At 40.4% G+C, this 20,334-nt stretch overlaps 1 protein-coding gene across 1 annotated transcript in view; it reads right to left on the bottom strand.

Annotated features, from left to right (window-relative positions):
• Nucleotides 1-1,410: 1,410 nt before the first annotated feature.
• LOC129366914 (voltage-dependent calcium channel gamma-2 subunit-like) overlaps nt 1,411-20,334 on the bottom strand; it is a 63,685-nt gene continuing 44,761 nt past the window's right edge. Inside the window, exons 2-4 of the mRNA XM_055041015.1 lie at nt 15,697-15,780; nt 6,068-6,208; nt 1,411-3,793 (exon numbers count right to left, since the gene is read on the bottom strand). Coding sequence (XP_054896990.1) covers nt 3,276-3,793; nt 6,068-6,208; nt 15,697-15,780 — 743 coding nt within the window. The 3' untranslated portion in view covers nt 1,411-3,275. The remainder of the gene's footprint in view (nt 3,794-6,067; nt 6,209-15,696; nt 15,781-20,334) is intronic.

The raw sequence follows: 20,334 nt of genomic DNA, 5'->3' as shown, positions 1-20,334 counted from the left end.
CTGATCTTCACACTAGGGGAGGACACCGAGGGAGAAACAGAGAGAGAGGAGAAAAGGTGGCGACAGATGGAGAAAGAAATGGCTGAAAAGATCCACGCAGGATAGTGGGGCTGATGTTGAATAGTTATATTTCCACAGCAAAATATTATAATAAAAAAAATTAAAAATCCTCCCAGAAGCTGGTTCCTGAAGCTTAAAATCACCATGTCACTTGAGAGAGACTGAGCCGTTTCATTCAAATTTCGCTGAGTGAGCGAGAACCCGGACAAACAGAAATCCTAATGTGACGGGCGGCTGTTAGAGAAGCCTGCATGTATGTCCATTCTTGTCCAAACCTTTTGGGTGGGTCGCTCTGACTGACAGCTGACCCAGCTGGCGCACCGAGCCACAAGATAAGCACATTTTGCAGCTCAAAGGTCAGGAACAGACCTATGAGCTGAAAAACAAGGAGATCATCTTTTAGCAAAAGTCAGGACTAATCCATCTGAAGCAAGAACACACGTTAAACCTCTTCTTTAATAATAATTAAAAGTTCCTGCGTTTGTTTCTCCCTCCTTTGGACTTTCTAATCACTGCTGATGTGTTCATGTTTCCACACCTGATCGTCTGGAAGAGTTGGTTCCAATGGGGACGAAAGCTACATTTGTTGTATTTTCAGCTGCTGTGGTTCACTTCAACACTGCACTGTGTCAAACAAACCAAACCATGTGAAAAACCTATTACCCTCCCCGCCTGTGGTGGCGCCGCACAAAGACCTCTTAAAGGAATTGACACAAAAACCTCCGAAAGAGCCGCAGAGCGCAAAATCCTTCTCTGAGAAATGTGAACAAAAATGGACTCGTGTCCGACGTTAGAGGTTGTACGATTTCTCTTGTCGTTGGTAAAAGACCATTGTTTGGGTTTTATTTACCCAGAATGCCCTGCACGGAAGTCCATTTCCTGCATTGGCGGCATTGGTCTCCGCTCCGCTTGCCAGCAGCCATGTTTTCAGAAGCTAAACTCATGCTGAGGAGCAGACGCATGATACATGGAAGAGTCTTGTCAAAATGTTTTTGATAGTTGAGGATCTGCGTTTCACCGCAGCGCGTTAGAAACGAACACTTTTAAGAAACGTGACGACTTAAACCTCAGTTTTTAAAGCGCAGGCGTTCCACACTTTCAGCAGGTTTGCTGTTACACACCTTGACTGATCTGGTTGTGTCCAAACCTGCTGCGCTTTATTTTGAAAATTTGCTGCTTAACATCTATCAGCTCCCAACTTAGTCACAGAATCACATTTGGACGAATAAGAGTCCTGCTGTGCAAGCGCCACCCACCTAGCAAAGTAAAGACTAACGCAGATGAAATAAAAATGTAAATATTTTGTATTTTTTCTCTCTCTTTTTTGAGCACATATAAACAACACACTCATTCAGGTTCTTACAGGGGAGGGGTGAATTTTTATTCGTCATCAGGACTTGAAGCATCCAAGTTCAGAATCCTTCAGTTTTGGCACCCTGAAAGATGTTAAGACGTTTTTTTTTTTTTTTTTTTTCTTTTTTTAAATATATATTCCCATTTACAACAACACAATGTTAAACCAAAGAAGCAAGAGAACCGAGATAAAGAAAGGAAAACAAAACAAAAAAATAAAAGACTAAGGCTGTATTTGAGTTGAACTTGATCGTGGAAACAAAAACAAAATGAAAAGGCAAAGATCTTCCTCTCTTAAAAATAGCCTTGATACGTTTGTCCAAAGTTTTGTTTTTGTTCCAAGCAAAGTAAAGCCCCCAACTCCGAAGCCCTGAAGCCCCCACCCCTAAAACAGGAAGAAAAATGGAAGAGACACAGTACTGTAACAGTTATTTCTATTTTTCCACTGCCCTTACTCGTACCATAGTCTAATTGTTCAAAAAGATAGGTTTCCTTAAAAGCAGATTTGATGATTGTTTTATTTATTTATTTATTTTTTGATCAGCATGCATGTAAGTTGATAACTTCTGTTTCTTTTCCTTTATTTATTTCTTTTTTTTTTTGGAGCCACTTCACTTCAGCTCGCTGGTAGCTGTGTTCTCTCACGCACTACCTTGTGTCTTTGGCAGTAGTGGCGTTTCATTGTCCACAGTCGTCTTCAAGTTTGCAGAGGAACGGATTCCCCTCGCCCCACAGTTCACCTCCTCGCCGCCCCTTCCAGGGGCCGAAAATAAATAAGTAAATAAACGGATACATTAATAAATTAAAACAAAAAGAAAAAAAGACAACTGGGGGGAAGGGGTAAGGTGAACTTTCCCTGAACAAATATGGCGGCCAGGGTTGTTTTTTTTTCTTTTTAGTGGACTTCCAAATTGTTTTATTATATATATTATTTTATTATCATGGAAAATGTGATAAAATGTCTAATACTAACCAATTTCTATTGAATAGGCAGAAGTCCAACAGAAGAGCCAGTCATGCTCAATCCTCCATCTTGGTTTCAGTTTGCATGACGACTTTAGTTTTACTACAGTAACTCTTCAGTTACTTTACAATTTTTTTTGCACCAGGGAAGGCTATCATAATATAGTAACATATATATTTATATATTTATAAATAATCAGTAGTAACTTATTTATCTTTTTTTTCTGTTTTTTTTTTTAATTTTTTTTAATGCGGCCTGAATTGCTCCCTGCTTGAATCCCAAACCGCAGTAGGTTCACAGTTTAATGCGATTAAAGAATGAAATCAAGAGGAAACGCCAACTCAACGAAGGAGCGGGGTGTATGGGACTACACGGTGTGTGTGTGTGTGTAGGCGTGTGTGTGTGTGTGTAAGAGGGCGTGTGATATGACAGTGCAAGGGCAGTTTCATAGGCTGGGCCAAAGGGGCAAATTGTGCGCCCAGTAGATTTCGATTAGGAATTTAAGAGAAAAAACCCCATAATAACCTTCATGAAGGCAGTCTGGCCCAGCCTACCACTCCATGGATCCACAGCCCTGAGACAGCCACAGACCCCAGACACCCCCCTCCTGATTTATCAACCCCCTCAAACATGTTTAAAACTTGTTAAACATTGTTCACAGGAAAATCATGCATGTTTCTTTTTTTTTAATTTAATTTTACTTCTTTACATTTTTTCTTGTTTTTCTTTTAACCAGAAGCTCAACGATTTTCTGAGGACTTCTGAAGAGCTCAGAGCCTCAACTCTGTTACTCCCGCCCCTCGGTGTCCCCCTTTCCCTAATTCTGTCTCCCCCTCTTTACTCCAGCATTTTTCATTTGCTACTCTCCCCCAAAATCTATGGTCCGCCTTCCTCTTTCTCATACAGGTGTGGTGCGCCGGTTGGCCGCTGAGTCTTTGAGGTCCTTTTGAACGCAGTTGTGGACCTGTAGGAAGTTGTGGTCCCTTTCCGTAGAGTTATAGGTCGCTGTTGGGGTGCCCGTTTGGCCCTTGGGCAGCGTGTACATAGACAGCTCGGTGGAAGGCAGCGTCCCGAAGGCCTTCAGGCCCACCGGCGAGGCCTCGCGAGAGTGCGAGGGGTCCGTGGAGCGGGACGAAGAGCGCGAGCGGCGCCGATAGCGGTAACGGTAGCTCGGAATGCGCGTGATGGCAGCACCTTGGAGGTAGTCTGCGGCTCGTGCGCCAACTCGCAGCTCTCTGTGGCGGTCGATGAACATGTGCACCGCTAGCACACCCACCATTTCAGCCATGATGAAGGAGAGGGCGCCAAAGTAGAAGGACCAGCCGTACGAGTAGCTGTTCTTCTTGGAGTCACTCTTCGAAGGGTCACCGGCGTTGGCTGATATATATACAATGATTCCTATAATGTTGCTCAGTCCTGGAAAGGAGAAGGAGAAGTAAATATTGAATCAATAAAATTCCGAAAAATTAAGAAAATAACATAAGCTACAGAATGTCTGTGGACAGCACAAGAGGGTTGCTCAATAGGGTGATTGCAACCTACAAGTTGATCGTCAAGGAAATGTGGGTAGATCACATAGCATAAAAAATAGACAGTCTATCATCCATCCTGATTGATATACAGGCTTACCAGCTGGTGGTGGTAAAGATCATTTAGTTGCTGCACACCAGCATTATAACATAAGAAGAAGGGACTTATTTTAAAAAGGTTACAAAAGCGAGCGAGGAAGCTGGACCAAGTCAGAAGACGAAAACGTTTCACGTTCATATGGAATAAAACGTATAACGAATTCCCAATGTAATTGTAAACAAATTCTACAAACAAATAAATAAAAGAATAAATAGTAATTTTGTAGCATGTAGTGGGTGTTTTGACTTGTCATTTTTCAAGTATCTTGCATGCTGAAGAAGTGTGAGCACCCCCGCTACAGAACGTCCAGCTATACTTTTGAGAGGCATTAACAAGTGAAACTTTCTTCTAACACAATATTAAATATTCACTCGTAATATTAGCTAGTGAATATTAAGTATTCACTAGCTGACTAAAACAAAAAAGAAAATCAGCTCTAGCATTTAGTTTTTGTGCAAATGTTCAAACACTCTTCATATTTCGCCACAATGCAACAATCTTACTAATCTTTCGCTAAAAATCAACACAAGCTAGTTTAAAGCTGTAAAGTTTAAGGTTTTCCAAATGGAAATGTGAGAAGTGTCGTGTGTAAGTATGCAGAGCTCTTTTTAAGCTTATAACCTGAAATAAAACGCCTTCGTCAACCAACGGGTTTCAGATATCAAGTCGTGAACAGAGTCAGTGCGTGCGATTGTGTGTGTGTGTGTGTGTGTGTGTGTGTGTGTGTGTGCGCGTGTAATTGAATCTCAGCATTAACACAACTGTTCTGTGAAGCAAAGGACTCACCTGTCTTAAGTTACACCATTACATTGGACTACATTTAATGTGCGATTTTTAACAACGGCCAAAGTGACTACAGATGAACAGTCGCTTATTTTAGCCAACTTGGCCACATGTACATCGCGTGACGCTGATTAAAGATGATTCCTTGGCAAATTAAACCAAACTGTCTCTGAGAGGTTATCAGTGGAAAACACATCTGAGCAGAAATTGTCTCGATCACCATACTGTTTGTTCCTGGCAGGAGCAGAAGATTATAATGTAAAACGTATTATTTCTCAATATTAAACATCTCTGACCTATAAATATGTCTTTGCCCTTTACTTGCAGCTAATTACGTTGCGTCTTGTATGTTCAAGCTCATGTGAAAAATGCACATTTTATGGGAAAATGAAGAATAAGGATGATTTAAAAAGAACTCTTGAAAGAAGATGGAGTTGTTTTTAACTTTAGGATTGTTTCTATCCTTGCATCTCATTGAGCACGAAGCGCGTTTAGGAGGTGACGGCATCTCAGCGGGCAGAACCTTCTCTCTACAGGAATGTAAATCAACACATTGATTGATACAGCGGTATGGCGCAGAACACGCCGCACCGCTTCATTTCTAAAGCGCTTAAACGACAAACAAAACGTTTCGTTTCACATCCTTTGTGAATCTTTTCAATCTGTGCCGGAGTCCAAAGGACAAATCAAACCTGGCTAAAGAACAGTGCTTGAAATAAGAGGTTGTTTTAATTCTTGTTTCGCTCATTTGTTGAAGGCCTGATTGAGACGGATCAAAGTAAACGAGTATCAGGGACGCCTTATTTTTAGAGTGCAATCCCAGTGGCCTCCTCCGAGCCTAGCAACAGGCTGAGAAAGAGAGACAGACGCAGCAAAAAACCACAGAGCAACACAGACTTCTCAACTCGACTGCGTTATGTAGCGCAGCGCAGTAGGTCACGGCCTAGAAACGTAGCACGCAGTTAGACGCAAAGTCTTCACGAAAACGCCAAGCTGCCCTCTCGTCTCCATGGCTTCATCCTGAGGCGCCCGTGATGCGTACGCCGATCGCCAGGAAACTGACGGTCATCGGTAAATTCCCAGCAAGCACACTTTTACACTCGTAAATTCTAACTTTTAAAGGAGTTCATTATTACTCTCAAGAATGTCATTTCACCTCGCACCATCAAACTTTATTTCGCATTTTCTCTTGGCCTGTTACTCGTCCTCCTTCAGTCCCTTCCTCCCTTTCCTGTCACCACCCCTCCCCCACTGCTCTTCCTCTTCCTCCCTGCGTACCTGCAGAGACGAACAGAATGCCGGCGCTGAGGATGATGTTGTGGCGTGACTTGTAGAACTCACTGGCGGCGATGCAGAGCCCCCCCATGAAGAGAAGGATCACACTCAGGATGGGGAAGATGCTGGAGGCCCGTACGGCACCTGCAGGGACAAAGAGAGAATAAGCCGGAGATTTGTCCAATGTCGTATTAATGCAATTGTATGTAAAGCAAGAGGGGGAAAGAGGAGCACATTTCTGGCAAAAACTCAGAAATTTCTGAGCTCCAAAAATTGAAAATATACTTAAAAAAAAAAAACTCAGAAATTTCAATATGTCTTCTAGATGTTGATCTCAAAATTTCAGAGTTTCAAAAGTCAAAGACGTTTACCCATCAGGTTTTTTTTGGGAAGCAAAAATGAACCCCCAGTCACGAATCACTATTTGTGAATGTTGCTTGTGCGTCAGATTTGCGAGCGTACCAAAAACGCAAAGGTTCCCCTAGGAACCAGTGTATTTTGCAACAATGAAAGTGACTAATTATTTAAAATTATAAACATTTATTGTGTTAAAATCAATATAATTATGTGATTGATTGGAATGAACGTGTTAAAGTCTGGGCCCCAACAGCCTACTTAGAATAACTTATATACTTTATCGGTTAGGTGACTTCTACTCATGAATACAAATGTATTTGTATTCATCCCCTTTAAATAGAAACAAGTGTATTCTTTTTCTCACTTTATAGTTATGTACTGCTTCATGTTTATTAGTGAAATTCCAAACAAAAGGTGACAAAAGCAGAAAAGTTGAAGAGCATGAATATTTTTCCACGCCCCTGTCAGACCTTCTGTCTGACAGGATTCATATTGGTGGTGGATGTAGCTGAAAATCCATCATGCGAATTCATTCTGACTTGCCGAAGCCAGCACCTGTATGAACAGATGCCTGAACTGAAGCTTAAGAAAATAGACATGTTAAACAAAAATGTGTGAAAAAAAAGAGAAAATCCCGAAATTGTGGAAATACAAGTGCTTTTAGACAATAAATAAAAAAATACCCTGCATATTAAAGAGAAATACAAGAGCAGAGAGGCAAAGGGGAAGACGAGAGGAAGAGCACGAAGACTGCAGGCCTTCACTTCTCTGTGAAGCTGCTTCTTTGCCTCCAGCAGTCTTTGTCTCACTGTCTCTCCCTGCTCTCTTTGCACTTGTGCTTTGAGCTGAAGGAAAGCAGTTTAAAAGGAGGATTTTTATTATTATTTTTTTTTAAATATGCGGGCCTCCAGGCACACCCTGCCACCAAACACATCATGGCGTAGACAGAGAACGACGGAGAGGATTGAGCTGTGAGCGAATGCGCCGCATGGCAGCGGCATCAAGAGACACGCTCAGTATGTTTTTAGTTTCCTTTTAAAGCGTCCTTGAGGCCGCCGTGGAGGCTGACACTCCGTCTTTCTGGCTACTGATTGATGTCGCGTTTTACATAATGCTGGCTTTCCACAGTCTACTGTGCCACTCACACAGCTCTGCATGCAAACTCAAACTTTTCACACACACCTACAGAAGCTGGAGGTAAGGCAATCTGATATGAGCATTTTTCTACTCAAGTCAAAAAGTTTCTGTATGGTTGCATGTCTGTAGCCTTCTGAGGCATGGATACATGGATAAATGGGGTCCAAATGTTTGATGCGGTAAAAAGCACAATTGTCATCTTATGATTGTTGGTGGCTACGGTGGTAGAAATTTGCCTCATACTGGACGGCTTACCAGTTAATCTTGATCAAGAAACTTCACCCGCGTTGCCTGTGGGTGATGACCGGAGGGCCCAGTGGTTCTGGTGCCCGGCAGCCTCTCCTCTTATCAGACTGCCCCAAGGGAGCTGTGGCCATTTTCCAGTATCTTGCCACCATCGGCGCATCAATGTGTGTGTGAATGTAGCATGAAGCATTTTGTGGTCTTCTGGACTTGATAAAGCACGATGCGAGTTCTAAACCTTCACAGTCCTGCTTTGACTGCGCAGGACTGTGAGGTGATTGAGCAGCTCATGTGAGGCCGGAGGCGTACTAACTCTAGACTACTGACCATCATGAAACTGGTTCGTAATATTGTTTCGACTCCCCTCCATCCCTTGGACATTACGAGATCAATGAGTCAGAGATGTTTTGAAGTAGGTCTATTGTAATGAATCAAAAGTCAAGTCTATTTATCCAAAAGGATGGGGTAGAAAGTCTCAATTAGGTTGTTATTGATTATGATTTTCCTAATGGTCAAAAGAATAATTTAGCAGCTCAGTGATGTTTTCTTTTGTTTTGCTTATGAATCTTAACCTAAAATAAATTGCTGGGTCGAATTTAACTTGAAATATATGCAATGGATGCACAACACAACAATAGCGGTCAGTCCTGCATCTCCTCCTTCCATCGTCTCTTTTATTCCTCCCTCTTGCAGAATGCTTCTGCTGCAGTGGTGTGTGTTTGTTTGGTGTGTTTCTCTCTGACTTATGGTTTCATTAGTTGCAGCAGAGGGGAGCCTTGTAATTGTTGCTGAATTATGGAGGCGGGGGTGGACATTGCCATGGGAGCTCCCCAGGTTCACACAAACCCACAGTTTAATGTGTATGCACAATCCATTGTGCATAAACCCTCCTATTACTTTATCTCACACACACACATGCACACGCACAGAAACTCATCCTCGCTCAACAAGCTACAAAGTGAACACATTCATCGATCAACCTACCACCTACTCACTCACTCTCTAAAGTGGGGTGTTTCCTATACACACTGCACGTTGCTCATGCAAGAGCAATCTACTCTCTCTCTCTCTCTCTCTCTCTCTCTCTCTCTCTCTCTCTCTCTCTCTCTCTCTCTCACACACATACATGCATAATTCGCCCACGAAGGAGAACCCAGCAGCAAAGAACATGTGGGATCAGGAACTCAGTGAAACAGCTTCAAGGGAGTAGCTCTGCGCGCACGTGTTTATGTGCATCTGCCTGCAAGGTTGAGAAGCACGGAATCGAGTCGCCGATTTTACCGGAATGGAAGAAAGTGACCAGAAGGAGCGTTGTACGCTGACCATCGGACGAGCGTTTCCATGTGCCTGGTTGAATATGTGCAGATGTTGTGTGCTTTGTAATGAATATAGTACACACACACACACACACACACACACACACACACACACACACACACACACACACACACACACACACACACACACACACACACACACACACACACACACACACACACATACACACACATACACACGGAGGAGTTCGCGCAGCCTGCCAGTCATTATCATGCCATATTACTCATGTAAATCGTGATATGCCCCCAATGTCAGGATTCGGGAGCCAAAAATAGCAGCAGAGGCAGAAATGAGTCAGATGACGTCATCAAAGGGGGGTGAGGGAGGGCGGGTGACGTCACGTGTTTCCTAGTATCGCGACCCGAAACATTAGCACTTTGAACAAGCATCCAGCTGTCTAATTTTAGCAACACAAACAGAAACACAGGCGCACTGCTTCTGCCTCGGCGATTTCGGAGCAAGTTGGGAGTCTTCAGGATTTTTAAATTATTATTATTATTTTTTTACATTATTTTTTTTGGTTTCTGTCTTCATGAGTTTCAGATGTTGACTGAGCAGATGCTTGAGATGGAAGTTTGTTTTTGTCAAGTTTCACTCTATGGGGTTTGTGTCACAGAGAATTTCATCTGGTGTGTTAACGATAAACACCTTTGTTTTTGACCTTCATGACTAAAACCGTATCATGATCAAAGGGTGTTATATCCGCCGATATCAATAATTATTCATCAGTTTTTTGTTTTGAATATCTCAAATACAGTCAGGCTGGTGTCGTGACTTTCCTGTTTTATCCACAGTTTAACCCCAGAATGGTTTTTGTTGTTTTTTTTCATCCAGTTGGAGGCATGTTGGACAAACGTGAAACTACTCCAGCATCAGTTCCTCAACAGGTTTTTGTTAGGCAACCAGAGAGTGAGCGAGTTATCCTTTTTAGCTAGGTTGTGAGAGTTTGAGCGGCGAAAGCCTTTCCTCCGTCTAGATTCCCCAGATCAAAGTTTGGTGAAATTATTGAACATCGTATCAGACGTATTATCTATATATCAAAATATACATTCTTACACACGACACTCCAACAAATTTACAATTTTTCAGAAGACGCTAATAAACATTTTCTTTGTTTCTCTGATCCTGCTTCTCATGTTTTTGAATCAAATTATTTTTTAACAATCTGCTCAGGAGTCTAAAATTATTAGAACCTAGTTTTGTCTCCATGTAATGCTATATAGCACTACATTGATTTAGTCGTCTGTTTTATCAGACGTGGCCAGCAAATGTCGATCATTCAAAGGAGAATACGCTGAATGCTCTGCTGCAGCTGGCTAAGATTTATTCAACAAAAATCTCAGCTTTAAATCTGATTCTCATTCAAACAGAAGCCAAAAAACAGGAATAATCCATGTACAAAGTGAAAGAACGTAGAAAATGTTTAAAACAAAAATTTGAAGTTGCTGAACATTTATACAAAACAGTGGCTCAGAACATAGAAAGATGTGAATCAGATTTGATCATTTGACTCCGTTACACCGTCAGCCTCCGGTCTTAATTTTATTAACGTCTTCAGTTGTTCTCCATCCGATTCCTTCTAACGATCTTGTGACCTGGTGTCTGTTCTAAGCCGCCTTGCGTCGCCCGTTCCCACAGCATTTAGGTTGGGATCCAAATCCCGGTGCAGGACTGCAACTCACAGAAAAAGACCCACGTTTGGCCCCCAAAAATAAATATCTGAAAACATCTTGTGTTTCATAGCATATGTTTTTTTTGTTTGTTTGTTTTTGTTTTTATCTCCAGCATCACGAATGTTAGGAAAATTCCTCACGCTGTGCACCCGGATAACCTTATTCATTTTAGTAATTACTTGACTTGACTGTTTCTGAACGTCGTAGGCCAAACAAATAAATAAAAAAAATAGCAGTCAGGATGCTCACTGTCTTTAAATCGACCTGAAATGACCTCGCGTCCAGACAACAGGACCAACATTTCCGTACGAAGTGGATGCGACTTTGGAGTGACATCCGCCTGAGCAGGCTCGGCTTTGTCTCTGAGCTGCATCTTATTTCTAACGCCGACCAACATACATCAATAACTCATGAGCTTGTTCCGGAGCGGCGCGAATTAAATGCAGAAAAATGAGGAAGAACTAATGTGACAAAGAAAAAAACGTATTAAAAACAGAATGGTAAAAGAGAAAGAACAAATAATGAAACAAAAATGTAAACTAATTAATGAAAGAGAAATTTGAAAAAAAAAAAGGAAAATGAAGTAACAGTAATATAATACTTTTAAAAATATTTCTTTGTCACATTTTATTTATAATCAAATAAGTTGGGAAAGTAAATTTTCTGTGTGGCATATTTGGCACATAAATTACTTTATCAAGCCTTTCATTTATTTATTTATTATTGCCAGTTTTACTGGATACAATGCCTAAAAAAGGCATTTTGTCTCCAGTTTTTTTCTCACCAATCATAAAAACACAATCTGTTTATAAAGAGTCAGGTTTGAATGAAGAAACTCTGCATCAAAATTCCAGACTTTTCTTGTTTTCTGGAAACAAAAGCTGCAAAATAGAAAAACTGTTTCATTGGGAATTTGCTCACCTTAAAGTGCCAAGAACAGATGATTTAAACAAGTTTTAAATAAATGTACAAAGCATAATGTGGACTTGGATTATGGTGCAATGACTTGTGTTTTGGAGACATATATTGATGAAAACAAATATATCCATAATCTATGTTTGTCACATTGTTTAGGGTTTTGATTTTTCTTATTTCCAGACCACACAAGTTTTAACTGTGTCGGCGTTTAACATGTATTCCATTAATGAAAAAAAACAACAACACAATTTTACAATTCCATTAACTACAGTTAAAATCACTTGTGAATAGATTTGTTTATGTGATGAATGATTAAAAAAAAACTTCCTGCCATCTTTGTCTTTTCTCCTATGATGTGAAAAAAATTGTTTTTTTTGGAAAAGACACTGATTTTGAAAAACCACCTCATCCTAGTGCAAAAGCTTTTCATCAAAAAGATCCCAACAAAAATAAAAAAATGTATCCTTTTTTTTGATATTGCAGTGTTTCCATAAAGCAAATTGAATTCCCTGATGCCAATTTGCGCAATTCGCTGGTGCACGGCAACACGACACGAGAAAAGCTCGAGTTAAAGCTAAAGACCAAACGTGTCTGGTGCAGCGTAAGGTCAAACACGCTGAAACCAATGATGGCTGCGTCTCATAGTACAACTGCAGCAGCATGGAGGCCGACTGCTCCCTCTGTTACATAACCACACATGCAAATTCACCAAGAGAGGAGGGAGGGGGAGAGGAGACCGAAGAGACCCCCCGGGGGAACGCGAGAGACGGAGGATGAGGGAACGGGAGGAGATGAAGAATTCAAACTGAGTGACGGCTTCCGGCCTTTACGTCACAGTGATCCGCTGCCGTCGCGGCCGTCTAACGCGCTCGCTTTGTTTGTGATTTATCACGTTCCTGTTCTTCTCTGAAAATGTCAGCCACGTTCAGGGATGAGGATTTTTTTTTTCTTCCCCTGAATTGCAGTGTTTTCACAACTCGGTGGTGATGCGTGCAGATTCAGTTGCATGGAGCAGAAATACAGCAGCGCTTCAGATGAGACGTGTTAATGCCAGAGTGAGACTGAAAGGAGGAGCCGCGTGATATTAACCGCGTTAGAACTGGTTACAGTTTGTGTTTTTACCTATTGGTGGAATTTATCACAACATGTGAGTCACTGAAATACACACATTTTTCTTTAATATCTTAAGTTGTTGAAGTTCCACTTTGTAACAATAAGTAAAACTCAAAGCATTCAGTCTTTTTACAACGAGAACATTTCTTGTCAATTCTTCTGACACTGTACGACTTTTTAAAAAGGCACAAAGGGCCTCTCTCCGACTTCCCACTGTTCCTTCCAAGCAATGCCGTTTCACTGTTTCAGCCTTCCTAGTTAAAAGAAGACGTGTTCTGGTTTCAACGAGATACGATACGAGTTTTACATCCGTGTTACTCCAGTATTTATTTTCTGTCTCTGGCAGTAAAATTTGTATTTATTGTTCAAACTTTAACTCTGAACAATCACAAAAAAAAAAAACCTAAAACATTCACATAATTATTATTATTATTTTTTTTTTTAGCATTTTCTGCTCTGCAGGCCATATGTAATGTCTGACCTCAAAGACATGGAGCTCCCTGGATATAAACTCTTCAAAATAACAGTGGAAACATGCAAAACTGGTCTGATTGCTGTAATTCATTGCTTTATGAGCGGGCATGGATAACACGTGACACGTCAATTTAAAATAAGTCCATCAAAACTGTCATTTTTTTTCTGAGCTGATTCGCTTCTTACATTGTTTCATTGTCTTATGAGGATTGCCTTTCTCACTTCCTCAGTCAGCTGAGCCATGTTTTATGCCATTATATTTTCTCCTAATGTTTTCGGGAAATGCTTAACTTAATCGTGATCATAATCTCCCCCGTGCAATTCAAAGTGATAAACCGTTCTTATTGATTTGTTCCCTTACAAAAAAAAATAAAAAATAAGTCTGCAAAACAACACGACCTTGTTGCAACGGTGGTGTTTCAACAGCGAGCTCTCACATGTAAATATTGTAGAATGAAAAAGTGTTGTGGAAGACTCTGCAACCAAACATTTAATTCAATTGTCTTTTTTTTTTGTCATTGAGATTATTATTACTGCTGTAGACACGCTGCGGTGTTGATTTTGTGATCAAAGACGATTCAGGGAGGAAAACAGCCAGAAGGAATGAATAAGAAAGAGCCTCAAAGTCTGTTTGGGTTTTGGTGCCTAATGGGTCGCATTACTAATGAATGAAATAATTGTCATGCGGTAGCTTCTTCACGTAGAGAAACACCTGCCGCAACAAAACTGCAATTTGTGAAGAATATTTCTGTGAAATCATAAAATGTACAAACACAAAAAACATCTCATTTCAACTAGCATCTGCTGTAACCTGCGCAGCAGTTTGAGAAAGTCTCCAGATGATGAAAATAGTTGGTGTGAACAACTTATACACTCAGTAGAACAATAATTTATCACCCCTAAAAATTGTGCGCCACTTCTTTTTCCAGTCCATTTTCTGCTGAGTCAGCCTTGCTTGGATCACTAATCAGAGAGTTACTACTGCCAGAAATGACGAAGAAGATGACAGGAAGCGATAGGAGGATGACGGCACAGTATGTTTTTTTTTTTAGGGACTTATTGTTGTGTTTTTTAAACAAAAACATTTTGCGCACATTTGTGATGAAACGCATCAATTGACCAATTGATCAAACATCGTAACCATCTCTAGCATTATTCAGAATAAATTAAGAAACACCATTCTGATGGGATAATAAATATACACAACAATAAAATTAGAGCTAATCTTTTGAAGTTATTAAAATAAACTGGTTTGGGTGTCTGTGGAAATTATTTTTGATTTATTTATTCTTTTTTAATTTTCAAAAACTTTCTAAAAAAAAAAAGTTTGTGAACACTGACTAAATTTTTCTCCTGTTCCGCCGTCTTCCCATGCGGCGCATCATCGTCTCCAAGCGGCTGCTTTCAGACAGGCTCGAAGGCCTCGCCGGAGATGGACAGACAGATGGGCGGAAAGAAAAGCGAGAGGAGGCTGAGAGAGACATACGGGAGGAAGGAGGAGAGGGAGACGTGTGACCCACTTTGCACAGCCCAGAATATTTATAGAAGTAAGTGTCCTAATTGGTGAGCCACTGGGAGAGCAACAGCACCGAACTGGTGCCCTACTCCTAGTCCTTCACCTCTTCGACCTTTTCCTCCTGCAGTCCTTTCACTTTCCTCTGTTCCTCCCGTATCCAGTCTAAAGACCTCATCACTCTTTCTTGTGCCATTTCCGCCTCCCACACTTCGCTGAACAGTGACCTTCTCTTCATACTTGTTCTTCCATTTCTCCCCGCCTCCTCGTTCCCTGCTCTGATTTTTATCTTGTCCTCTCTCTGGTTTCACCTGCTCATCGGTTATCGTTTATGGTGAAAGTATTTGAAGAAATATTTAATAGGGTATTATGTAAAAAAAAAAAAAAATAATTAAGTGCAAAGTTATGAAGTGACAACCATTTTCAAAGTTAGAAAAAAATGCTAATGCGCTAAATGAAAAATTTGCTCTGCTATTAGCACATTATCAGACTATTCTGTTATACACTATCAGAACTGTATGACAGACATGATCCTACGAAAGAATGAAATTACACACACGTGGCGTCAAAGGTGATTGATTACAGTGAGTTTTATTTATCTGGGCCGAGGGCTTGATAGAAATTGTCCTACTTTTCTGCTGTTTTTATTTAAGATTGAAAAAAAAAACACATTTCAGTTGGAGTATAACGTACATTAAAGTTTGTTGGTGGATTCTGATCAAGTTGATTTGGGATGTGGCCACTTTTCACGGCGCGGAAGCACAAGAAAACCCAAACCTCCTCCTTCTGAGGCCAAGAAACAGTCGAGGCACTTAGAAATAAAACCACGGGATAAAACACAAACACGGAGGAAAGGGAGAACTCACGCAGGAAGTACTCTGAAGCGTCTGCCTCGTAGTCCGCATCCTCGGGGAAGTGGTCTATCTGCTTGCACATCCCCTTAAAAGAACCTGGAAGGGGGGGAATGAAGAAAACTTAGAAAATTAGCAGCTAAAAACAAACAACAACGTAAGAGCAGATATGTAGAAACAATGTTTCACAGAGAAAAATGAATAGAAAATGAAGGGAATAAAATAAAAAACACATTAAAAGGACAAACGGCTTTTAAGGGGGTGAAATATGTTGAGAGCTTTTGCTGAATGAAGGCGTGTCCTTGTGTGAGGGATGATTGAGTTGAGGGCAGGAGAGAATTAGCCAAGAAAATAGAAGGACAGAATGCAGCTCATTAAGACAGAGCGTGTGAGTTGGTGCGTGCGTGTGAGTGTGTGTGTGTGTATGTATGTGCGTATATGTGTGTGTGGGGCTTGGTTCAGCTCCAGTGCTAATTGCATGCCCTCCCAAACCACTGCAATTAAATAGGCCTTTGTTAATTGGCAATTAGAGGACGAAAGACCAGCACTTGGCTTTCAGATGGGCAGCAGTTGACATAAACACTCACATGCAAACGTGCCTCACGCCAGCAGCCATATGCTACACATGCGAGTGCTTGGACTGCAGCGTTGCGTCTCGGTGAAGGAATTCAAATGGAAACTTAAAATTTGGACACTTGAGACAAAATCGAATAAATTGCACCCTCGACTGCAAATGTTGTGAATTAGATTTTTTTTCCCATTACCTCAAACAAAAGATATTCTTTTTTTTTCTTTCTTTTTGTGTTAGTGAACTTTATTGAAAAGGCTTAAGGAAGTATCGCTGCATTTCGCAAAATTATTAATCAAATTTCAGCTTACAAATTCTGTTTTTTTCCATGGACAACGGTGGTGAATGGCAGTGGGACACGGGTTGGGAATAGCATATGAAATAATTTCATATAGAATAAGTAAAGGATTTAGTTTGCTATGTTGTGACCACAGAAAGCGTTATCGCTCTGAAAATTGTGCTCAGGTTCATCTACCAATTTGCCAACTCCCACTCTCATAACCACAGGCTGACATTTTCTTCTTCCCTATCGCACTGGAAAATAAACCATTTCATACAAACAAACGTAATTTAATTTCTTAAATTACTGTACTTTCCAGATTTATCAGAGCAGTTTTATAATTTACATCTTCATAGGTGAAATTTGAGTTTCCTTCCAGAAAAAAAAAAACAAAAAAACATTTTTGTTTATAAGGTTCTAAACAACCTTGTATTTTTCTTTTTGCTGTCCAGCAGCATCTTATCTGAGGGCCAAAAAAAAAAAGATTTCGTTTTTAAAAGTGAAACATTGCAACATAATCCTGCACCTGATATAGGGTAAAAAACCAAAAAAACAACTAACTTTATTAGAATTTACTCATATTGAAATATATCAAAAGTTTAGCAAAGCAACAGATGCAACAGTAGAAGTGCAGTCTCTCTGTGATGCCCTTTGTTAGATTTTACTGAGTGACTGAGGTAAATATATTCAGGTATTTCATCAAAAAATGACATTGTTGCGTCGTGATGTGTTCACACATTCTCCGAATAACAACAGTAGCCGCCGTGCGAATGGCGGTCTCCGCGAACCGGCACACCAAATGACTATAATTTAACACGTCTGCGCCTATCAGCGTCATCAAACTTTCGATATAGCAGTTGCTAGGCGATATACAAAGTAGAAGATTCAGCGAAGACATTGTTCACATCACTCCCACTGCTTTAATTACAATACTATTTGTGTCTCTGTTTGTGTTTAATTTATTGCCATGAGTGCCGGTGCTTTCATGTGATTATCTCACGATTTGACAAACGCATCACTGTGTAGGAATTCCATCATGCTATTTATCTTTCCACCAACACAGTCCTCTCTCTCTCTGTCCCTCTCTGTTTCTTCTTCTCTCCGTCTATCCCTTTCACACGCTCCCTCACTTACTCCAACACATGCCCACCCACACTGCACCACAAGCACATGTAATGTGGAATTGCATTTTCCCTGTCCTTCTCTCTTCTATCTCAGCCGCTCATACACAGCCCCCTCTCTGAGTCTTTCACCTGCCCTCCCGTCGGTCTTTCGCATGCGTAGATGTTGCCGCCTGTCCTCTGGAGACCAGATTTTCATTGGAACGGAGCTGGCTGCCACAAGCCCTTCCTTCATCCTCTGCTCTTCTCTTTCTCCTTACGCCTTGTGCGGTTCAAATTAAAAGAACATTTTATTGCGCCAACGTAGAAGGAGCTTGTACAGAACATTTCATGTTGGCTTTTTGAAGCCGTATAAAAGAAGCAACTGATGGCTTTTGGATTAAATGTATCTGAGACTTTGAAGAAAGTCTTCAACCACTAGACTAAAGTGATAAAATGTTACTGAAGACTTGAGGTGATGCACCACGAGCCATTCCTCCCTACAGCTCCTGAGTCTTTTGTTGTTTTTGGTTGTATTTTGTATTTATCCAGAATGCCCTGCACTGCAGTTCACTTCCGCTCTCCAGTCCACTGGACATTCAAGAGTTCACTTTAATCAAACCAAGACCGAGGATTTTATCGGAGTTTGAGATTCGTTTCTTTTGTTTGTGCAGGTGTGAATGCACTCGACTGAGCCCTGGTTCGGTCCAACCACCTGGAACCAGAGCCACTTTTTTAGGCGCTTACAAGCAAATTGTGGTACGGTTCACTTCTGGTGCGAGTACAGATTGGTTTAATACAAATCAAATGCAGGAAATGCGTTGTTTGGGGCTTCATGAGTCACAGCTGATGGATAACGTGGTAAGTTTAGCACATTCTACTCTAATTGTAACCTGTTTGCCATCTTCTGTTCAGCGATACTGCTACCAGCATCTAGTCTCATCACAAAAAATTAGCTGCTCTTCATATTCAAAAGGATGGTGCGGTTGTAATGTGCAACAACAAAAATGGTAAATGGCCTGTACTTGCACTGAAAAAAATAAGTCATTGGATGAACATAAAAAAATTATGGAAAGGATTTCCACCTGATTTACTTTGCTTTATTTCAGCACCATGTACTTGTGTTACTCCTATTTAAAGCAAATGTGTTAGGTCAACCTAATTTATTAAGATTATTCCAATGTAAAGCAAATGTGTTGGCTCCACTTGTTACTATGGTGATTCAATGGGTGATTCTAAATCAACATGTTGGCTCAACGTAATATATTGTGGTTATTCTTATATAAATAAAATGAGTTGGCAAACATAATTCATTAAGGTTGTTCTAATTTAAACCAAATATGTTGGCTTAACCAGAATCATGGTAAGGCAATGGATGATTGTAAATCAAATGAGTTGCTCAACTCCATTCATTAAGGTTATCCAAATTCAAATGAAATGTGTTGGCTCAACATATGTTTTAAAGGTTCCTTTAACTCAGTTACTATAGCATGACCCAGTGTAGTGCAATACAGCCCGCCCAACTAATCTGCAATGTTTAGGACCAAATCATTGATGTAACTTCATTAAGATGAATGTAAATCTAGTTGAAACCACCTTATTTTACAGTGGTACCTTCACACTACCTGATTCAGTAGGTCCAACTCACTAAAAGCAAGTAGCTCAACAAATATGCTTCATGCTAAAAGACAGCTAGTTAATCGTGTGGAAATCCTTTCCATTATTTTATGACGTTAATTCAAAGACATATTTTCAAGCGTTAATCAAGCATTTTAAGATAGCACTAGGTGAAAGTGTAGGAAGAACACTCAACAATTAGAAAAGGTACAACAAATTGTATTTTCAATTGTTATACATCGTTTTTTTACACAGCACAAAACACAGCTGAGTTGGACATTGAAATAAAAAAAACAACTACAAAAAGGTTACAGTTTCATTTCCCAGCCAATTCTTTACAACATAAAACATGTCATTATAGTTGCTCAACTTAGAGAACCGTAACAATATAAATCTTTTCTACTGCAGACTTTAAACACTCATTTTCCATATGAAACTTTACTCAACTTAGCGGTGAGTTTCATATTGAGAACTTGTGCTTTCTTTGATAAGTTCTTTCCATCCAATTCATTATTATTTTCTGTATTACTTCAAGGTATGCTTGAGTTACTGAGCAAGTTGAGTGCTGAACGCACTAAACTTGAGGGTAGCTCAAGTTTAGTGCGTAGATTAGTCCCAGCAGCATCACTATTGCAGAAGATACACTGCCCAAGCTGTTCATAACTTCCACCTCCTCCAGGACAATCCCAACATCCAGATGTGCATCGGCAGCCTCTGCACCCTCTGCTCAAATGACGATTCCGAGGACAGCCTCGGCTTTGGCCATTTCTGCGCATTCATCAACGTCCTAAGGAGTTAGGAAGGGTATTGGGGGAGAGACAATTCACATGTAATTAAATAAATAAATTAAGATTGACATTGATTGAGTCACTCATGGACCTTAGTTGGTGAAAGTATTTTAACAACTCTTAGGAGTTCTATTGTAAACACAAAGAGAATTTAACATACCATGTACTCCCTCACCAGCTTCTCTGGATCTTCATTTAGGTACACACAGACATTTGAGCACTCTCGTCTGACCCTCAGCAGTGTCTTCCTAAATATGCAGATCAAAAAACAATGAGAACAATCTCCAAACTCCAGCAGTA

The sequence above is a fragment of the Poeciliopsis prolifica genome, unplaced genomic scaffold (genome assembly GCF_027474105.1).
Source record: "Poeciliopsis prolifica strain line A6 unplaced genomic scaffold, Auburn_PproV2 SCAFFOLD016, whole genome shotgun sequence".
Taxonomy (NCBI): Eukaryota; Metazoa; Chordata; class Actinopteri; order Cyprinodontiformes; family Poeciliidae; genus Poeciliopsis; species Poeciliopsis prolifica.
Note: the sequence above shows the minus strand (reverse complement) of the source record. Positions and strands in the feature narration are given on the sequence as shown.